This window comes from Coptis chinensis, chromosome 2 (genome assembly GCF_015680905.1).
Source record: "Coptis chinensis isolate HL-2020 chromosome 2, ASM1568090v1, whole genome shotgun sequence".
NCBI lineage: Eukaryota > Viridiplantae > Streptophyta > Magnoliopsida > Ranunculales > Ranunculaceae > Coptis > Coptis chinensis.
In genome coordinates this window covers 104,424,777-104,433,015 of record NC_141457.1, presented here as the reverse complement: position 1 = coordinate 104,433,015, position 8,239 = coordinate 104,424,777, and the positions used below count along the sequence as shown (strand labels likewise).

General features: G+C 44.1%; 1 protein-coding gene across 3 annotated transcripts; it reads left to right on the top strand.

Moving 5' to 3' along the window:
* Nucleotides 1-4,738: 4,738 nt before the first annotated feature.
* Nucleotides 4,739-7,211, top strand: LOC147519989 (bifunctional protein FolD 4, chloroplastic-like). 3 transcript variants are annotated; one of them, XM_086594905.1, is made up of 5 exons: nt 4,739-4,871; nt 4,998-5,234; nt 5,330-5,504; nt 5,901-6,207; nt 6,441-7,211. In XM_086594905.1, the coding sequence occupies exons 3-4, from the start codon at nt 5,439-5,441 to the stop codon at nt 6,171-6,173; spliced, it is 339 nt and encodes a 112-aa protein (XP_086451031.1). In that variant the 5' UTR covers nt 4,739-4,871; nt 4,998-5,234; nt 5,330-5,438; the 3' UTR covers nt 6,174-6,207; nt 6,441-7,211. The 3 variants fall into 3 exon arrangements, with proteins under 3 accessions (XP_086451031.1, XP_086451029.1, XP_086451030.1); XM_086594903.1 differs by lacking the exon at nt 6,441-7,211 and having other exon boundaries at nt 5,901-6,349; XM_086594904.1 differs by lacking the exon at nt 6,441-7,211 and having other exon boundaries at nt 4,998-5,504; nt 5,901-6,349.
* Nucleotides 7,212-8,239: the final 1,028 nt, after the last annotated feature.

Genomic DNA, 8,239 nt, shown 5'->3' with positions numbered 1-8,239 from the left:
GTGGCGGTTCGCCATCCGCGTAAAAGTGGTGGATGGTGGCTTTCTTAAAAGAAGGCAGTAACTGATAAACGATTTGGAGGTATTTAGAAAGGTTACCTTCGTGGGTAGTGTACTCTTTTGCAATCTGGTGAACAACCAGTTACGAGTCACTGAAGACTTAAAGTTCCTGTACACCTGTAGCGCCATCCGAAGCCCCATGATTAGTGCCTCGTACTCAGTCTCGTTGTTGGAGGTTGCAAAGTCGATGCGAACTGATTTCTCCACCACAGCTCTATCTGGGGAGACTAAGACGACTCCGATTCCACTCCCTCCAGGGTTACTAAAACCGTCGACGAAGAGAGACCAAACGGTCTTGTCATTTATCTTTGTGGGTGAGATATCTGTTTATGGTTCCCAATTTAGGTCGTCGACAGGGAAATCTGCTAAGAAATCTGCCACGACCTGCCCTTTCTGAGAGGTGCGTGGGGCGAACTCAATGTGGTATTCTCCAAGCTCTTCAGCCCATACTGCCATGCGAGTTGTCTCGTTCTCCTTATGAAGGATTTTCTTTAACGGGAGGTCGGTGAGTACCTTGATTGGATACGCTTAAAAGTAAGGCCCGAACTTCCTTGCCGAATATAATAATGCAAGTACTGCCCTTTCAATGTAAGAATAATTCTTTTCAGCTGGTGTTAGCGTCTTACTTGTGAAGTAGATCGGTTTCTCCGAGTTGTTGTCCTCCTTGAAGAGAACCGAACTGATAGCAAAGTCTGATATTGCTAAATAAAGTCCTAGCATTTCCCCATCTGTTGGTTTTTCCAGGACGGGGGGTGTTGTCAGGTATTCTTTGAGGGTGGAGAACGCTTGATGGCACTGGTCGTTCCATGAGAACTGCTCACCTTTTTTTAAGAAGTTGTTGGAACGGTCGGCACTTGTCTGACGCCCTTGATATGAATCGGTTGAGTGCTGCAACCATTCTTGACAATTTCTGTATCTACTTCTTTGTCTGTGGATCGGGCATTTCCAAGAATGCTCGGATTTGGTCTGGGTTAGCTTCGATCCCGCATTGTGACACTTGGTACCCTAGAAACTTCCCGGAGGATGCTATAAAAAGGCACTTTTCTGGATTCAGCTTCATTCGAGTACGACGTAACCTGGAGAACGCTTGCTCAAGGTAAGTGAGGTGGTCACTTGTTTTCTTGCTTTTGACGACCATGTCATCGATATAGACTTCCATGGTATCCCCTAACATGTCCTGGAGCATGTCAGTGACCAGTCGTTGATAAGTCGCTCCAGCGTTCTTGAGGACGAATGGGAGGACGTTGTAACAGTAAATTCCGTGTTCTGTGATGAACGATGTTTTCTCTTGGTCTTCCTCAGCGAGTGGGATCTGATTGTACCCACTGTATGCATCCATGAAGGACAAAAGCTCGTGGTCACATGTTTGGTCCACCAGTCGGTCTATTCTAAGTAACGGGAAGCTGTCTTTTGGTGTTTCTTGGTTAACATTAGTGAAGTCAACACAAAGGCGAACAGTGCCATTCTTCTTTGGAACTGCTACTATGTTAGCGATTCAGTCTGGATAATCTACTTTTCTGATGAACCCGACTTGCTTGACCTTGTCGACCTCATCATTGATGGCTTTTTGAAATCGCAAGGATAATCGTCGAGGTCGCTGACGAACTGGTCTAGCATTAGGGTTTACATTTAATCTGTGACATGCAACCTTAGGATCTATTCCGGGCACATCGACATACGACCAAGCGAAAACATCTTTATTCATGGATAAAAAGTTTACAAGCTGTGCCTTGAGTGTAGGGTCAAGGTTAGCCTTACATAGACAAATTTAGGGTCGTCTTCTGTTCCTAAATCACTCGCTCTTTTTCTGCTGGCGGGGGTGCTGTTTTTGACGATGATGCATCCTCAAGTGGATTGCTATCTGGCGATGCTTTGTTGACCTGAGGGATAGTGGAATTGGCAGCAGGGGTTGGAGCGACCTCTGTGGTTACGACAACAGGGGTTGATGTGTCCTCTATGGTCATGACAACAGGGGCTGGAGTGAATTCTAGAACCTGTATCAGTTGTCTAATACATGATGGAGCAATCTCTGGGATCCTGACGAGTGGAGCAACAACTGCTGGAGCGACCTCAGCGGTCCTGTCTGGTGGAGCAACAACTGATGGAGTGATCTCTGGGGTCCTTCCAGATGAATAGACCTTTTTGTTGGTGCCCCCAGAGTTCTGTTTTGGTGCTTTGGCTCTGACTTCAGCGACCAAGTCTTTGGCCATTGTGTAGTTGATGGGCTCATTCCTTGTGCTGATAAGTAGATCGGTTGTCTTATTCACTGAGAAGATTTGGTTACAATGATAAGTCTCGAGCTAGTTGCTTCGAAGCTCCATCATGCCCCTAGGGCCAAGAAAGCGAAGTACCTGATGTAACGTGGATGGTATGGCTTGCATTTGATGAATCCAACGTCGTCCTAAGATGGCATTGTAGGATGACTTGATGTCGAGAATGCTGAAGCGCTTATTGAAGTTGACTTTGTCCTCTCTAGATCCCACAGAGACTGGGAGTATGATGTCGCCGATTGGGTCGGCTCTAGAGCCGTTGAACTCGTAGAGAGGAGCGATTGGGTCGATGAAGACCGACTTGGGCAAATTCATCTCTTTAGTAGTATGGTAGAATAGAATGTCACATGAACTACCGGGATCTATCAAAACATGTTTGACTGTCAGTCACTGATTTTGACGTGGACTACCAGTGCGTCATTGTGTGGGAGGCAAACTTTGTTGAGGTCGGCCTCCGTAAAAGTGATATCACCTGAACTGCGACCCGAGCTGCGTGGGGTAGGTGCGGCCTGGGAAGAAAAATAGTAAACTTCTTGAAGGGCGCCTACACGCCTTCTCTTCTCTCTGGATGATGTTACTGAATCATCTGGAAACGTGATCATATGAATGGTTCTGTCATTGTCCCGATCAGACGAGTGCTGACGACGCTCATGTCGAGAGCGATCTCTTGGTCGTCTTCTGCTACGGGAGCGAGCTTGGACGTTGTGACGATCATGGCGAGGTGGAGATCGATTGCGCACTTTGCGAGCCATGAGTTTATGGTGCAGATCACCATCAGTGATGTTGGTGTACTGTTTGATATGCCATGCTTTGATGAGGTCCTGAAGGTAATGCTTTAGCCCCCAACACGCATCGGTCTCGTGACATTTTGCTCAGTGAAAAGCGCAGTAAGGCTTGTCAGGTCGATCTGCTGGTTGCCGTAGATCTGGTCGGTAGTATGCAGCTCACTTGATCTTTTCCAGTATGTAACTGGGAGATCGTGTGAGAACGACGAATTCCCAGTTGTTATTTGCTCTGTTCCCCGACTTCTATTCTTGCGGCTTTTTGGTAGGTGGGGCATCGTCGAAGTTCGCTACTACTTCTTGTTCTTCTGTTAGGCCATGACGATTCAAGCCTTCTTGCAACTTAATGTACTTGTCAACTCGAGCGTATAGCTCAAACAGCATTTCTGGGCGCTCTTTCATCAGCGACCTGGAGAGGTTGGTGTTGCGCACTCGACAGGCGTTGGATAATGCCAGTGTGGCGAAGGACTCTTTAAGACCACTCTCCATGCATAACAGTTCAGCTTTGAACCGTCCTAGGAATTGGTGAATGGTTTCATCATCGCCAAATGAGAGCTGAAAGAGTGAATCAAGATCAGATTTTTTATGTCTATTATGGACGTACTGGCTAGCAAATTGAACAGATCGGTGAGTTGCTCAAAGGTCTTTATCGAGTCTGACTCGAGTGAAAGAACCAGTCGAACGCACCGTCTTTGAGACTGGCAGGAAACAAACGACAATGAAGATGATCGAACTCCGGTGCACTATAGAGTGCCAAGCTTTGAATATAGCGAGCCACGTGTTGACCAGGACACGTGCTGCCATCATACATCGAAAACCGTGGTTGGATAAAATCTAGAGGAGAAGCTCTACCAAGTACCTCAGCAGTGAACGGGGATGCTCGGTATGTCTTCAGTATTTTCTGAACGATCTGGGTGGCGTCTTTCTTAACTGCACTTTGGTCGATCCGTTGTGACAGTTTATTAATCTGTTGATTAACCTCGTTGATGTCATCCTCTGCTAAAGCACCTGGTGGATTTTGCGTGTCCACTTGCGCACGTAAAGCAACATTCTCCTGCCTGAGCAGGGTAATGTGTTCATTCATTGTACCTATCTGATTTGCTAGACTATGGATTTGAGCTTCGAGGCTTGCCATGCTTCGTGGGCTTGAGAATTTATCTTTGTAGTTTTGGGATTGGTTAGGTGGTTTCTCAAAAAATCGAGACCACAGACGGTGCCAATGTAAAGGAGCATTTTAGTTCACCTTTACATACAAGGAGGAAGAGGGAATGGGATTGAATATGGTGAAGACCGAGTTTGTTGATGAGCGAACTGCCTATGCATCTTCTCTTGATTCTGGGGAGAGAGAAGAATCAGGTCTGACGTAGTTCATGTAGGTGGTATTTATAGATGCTGAGGGTATAGATTCACGAGACTCGTGTATTCTATGCACAAGTGTGGGGTGAAGATTAAGAATGAGTGTTAGGTGGGTTTTGGTAGGAATGATGTAATGATTGGGAGTGGTTGCAGTAGTTCGTATATCACGGTGATTGGAAGTATAGGTGTGGCTCTGATAATGATTGCCTATGGATAAGGGATGATGTTATCAGATGAAGCGTTCTACTTGAGGTCGTCTGGTCGATCTGTGATATCTTGTAGACCACCTACATGAAGCGAGCTCAATACGAAGCGATCTTGGGGGTAGGAATGAACACGTGCTTAATATTCCTGAAGTAGAATATTACTCCCTTACAGCATCCTTGTTCAATTACCTCTATCTCGCGTAATTATCTCAACCTTATAATAATATGTTCTGTCTTTAGAGTATTTTTTTACCAAATTACTTTCTGTTTAACAATGTCTCATTTGAAATTTAAGGTTCTTATCGTTTTAATGGATTTCATGTCAGCATATGAATGAGGAGAACATCTTGAATGATGTTAAGATTGAGAAAGATGTGGATGGCTTTCATCCTTTAAACATTGGTCGTCTTGCCATGCGAGGTCGGGATCCGTTGTTTGTTTCATGCACCCCGAAAAGATGCTTAGAGTTGTTGCATCGGTATGGGATCACTATCAAGCGAAAGAGAGCCGTTGTAATTGGTCATAGCAACATTGTTGGAATGCCTGCTGCCCTACTTTTGCAAGTAAAATTTTTGTTATATATGTAGCATTTTATTATTATGGCGATTCTTGTTGCTCATTTTTTACCTTTTCATATGAACTTGACATTGTGATGCAGTTTGCAGAGAGAAGATGCTACGGTGAGTATCATACATTCTAGAACTGAAAATCCTGAGGAAATCACAAAAAATGAAGATATTATAATAATTGCTGTTGGGCAACCAAACATGGTGAAAGGGAGCTGGATAAAGCCTGGTGCAGTTATTATTGATGTTGGAATTAATCCAGTTGATGTAAGTTGGTTCAGTCTTTGTCCGTCTATGCTAATATGTGCCACTTTCGAATTTTTCAATTTTGTTGCTGCTAGGATTTCCTGTTGGGTTTATTTATTGATATTAAAGGGCAAATAGGAAAAGAGAAATTAAAAGAGCTTATCCCCCATGGGAATACATGATTTCCATTTGAATTATAATATTTCTTTGCTTCAAAGTACATTATTAGGAAATAATTTAGATGTTTTAGATATCTAAATTTTGATATAAATTCAAGTTATTGTTAGCTGAGCTTAGGCAGAACTCGGAGTGGGTACCAAATGGAGTACCCTTTAGTTAGAATTAGCCACATTCTTTTTGTCCTACAACATGAAGAGGTTTAGGCATTTGGTTGACAAGTGGTTCTTTATGTCACAGGATCCAGAAAGTCCTCGAGGTTCTAGGTTGGTTGGAGACGACTGCTATGAAGAGGCATGTAAGGTAGCTTCTGCTATTACTCCAGTTCCTGGTGGAGTGGGTCCAATGACCATAGCCATGCTTCTATCCAATACTCTCAGCTCTACTAAGAGGGCATACAACAATTGTATGAGTCTTCTTTCTGTATCTGTTCAATTCTCTGAGCGTAGCAATCTCCGGCTGTACAACATGGAGCAGGCACAAGGCTTAATAGGCCAGTTTCTCCTTCCATGATAAGAGTAGGTTCTGTGGTTGTGATGCGAACAAGGTAATTACAATCCACATGTAGGTTGATAGTTTATCTTGTCATAAATATTACAGTTTCAACCTGTTTTTCCGGGCAGCAGGCCACTTAATGTATTAGCATTTGTTTTTAATATGCAATGAAAGAAATGGTGTCCTTTATTTTAGTTCACATTGATGTGCATGAAGGTAATGTTTGTAAGAGTATTTTTTGGCATTTGTGGTAAGACAGATAAAAGGTTTTGGTCTTTCTTCTAGGCTTTACCTGCATATTCTGAACCCCTGGGTCTGAATTGCTGAAATAGCTTGACATAGCCCATCTGTGTCATGGTTCAACCTTCTCATTTGGAAGAATGGACTAGAAGCCAATGTTGTGCTCCACAAATGGGAGATTGAGAAGTTGTTCCAGTTTTCATCCAAAGATATGTTTAGCTGAAACTCAATCATTTGATGGACAAAAGAAGCTATGACTGAACAGAAAAATGATCTAGGCCACTACTGCATGGTTTTGCAGATGGGAACCAGACTTATCAGTGTCTCATCTGAAGTGTAGGCAGTTATTCTATGAAAGCTGTCGGTTGAATTAAGTTGTTGATGTTGCATTAATGTGTGAGGAATGGTTTATGTGCAAGTGTTGAGAAGTAGCATTGTTTGGAGGAATAACCTGTTTTTAATCTTTATGAGGGACAAGTTGATGTGACCAGTAGTTTCCTCGAGTTCATAATCAAGATTGCACAGAAAGAATTTGATGTAAATGGAATCCATGGCAACCGAGTCGCGAACATAGTAACCGATTTATGCTGAGAAATTCCGCAGAGTCATTATGCTCAGTATCTCTTCCGTAAGAGTATATGACCATACTGTCATTATTGGCTCAGGTAGCTTCTTCTCACTCAGTTGATCAACTGACGGGAATAACTGCAGAATCGTAACTGTCTTATGCTCTTATGCAACAAAGCCTACTGAGTGGACTATATATAATCGTGTTCTGAGACTGGCCAAAACAAAATTTCAGAACATTGTTACCAACATTGCTGTAAAGGAGCGTTTTAGTTTTCTCCTGATTACAGTAGAGGAGGACGAGATGGGTTTGGATTTTGGATGTGACCGAGGTCGTCGCCGGTGGAGCTTAACCGCCAATATCTTCTCGATTTTCTTTTTTCGGGGAGAGAAGAATCAGGTCCGGACGTAGTTCCAGTGAGGGTGGTATTTATAGGATTTCGGGAGTGGAGATCCTTCGCATTACGTGTACCCTTTGTGTACAAATGTAGGGTAGAGATCGTGAATGAGTCTTTGGAGTGGTTTTGGTGTAAGTCGCGGCTCGATTGGGAGTTGGCGCGGTAGTCCCTATTTCCCGGTGGTGGGACATACAAATAAGATTTTGGCAATGATTATATCTGGTGGGGCGCGTTCTGTCTCTGGCAAAGTGTTCGTACTGAGGTATCTTTGTTCGTACCACCTACTTGTAAGGAGTCGCTCGCAGATCGGTCTTGGAGGTCGATGCGTTGAGGTCGCTTATGCTTCGTCTGCAATGTTCCTTAGTGGGGATATTGCTCCCCTACACAGCCCCCTCTCAGTAGAATGGCTGGGTTCATGCAGGCGATCTGCTGAGAGAAGACTCAACACTTGGGTGAAGCATGAGCGAGCTATGGAGATCGTTCTGTTTGGGATGCCGCTGAGTTGGAAACTTGTAGCAAGGTGGTTTTGGCGGGAAAGAAAAATTGTGCGTGTTGCTGGCACGTGACAGAATCATAGCAGTTGGAAAGGAGTCGTGTCCCCGCGGTATTCGAAGTCGAGGAAAAAGAGTTCCTTGGACGTGTGTGGGCTATATCATAGGCCGTAATCATAACTTCTTGGGAACGAACGAACAGCGGTTGTGCAAAATCAAAATTGAGGCAACCAAAAAGGCATTTCCAGGCTTCTTCTTCCGCAAAAACGCAAGCGAGGGCTTTGCAGGTGAGTGCTTCTGTTGCTGTTTGCTTTTCATTTTCGCTTTGCTTTCTTCTCGTTCCAGTAGGGTTTGTTAAGTTGGTAGGTCAGTGTTAGGTTATAGGGTT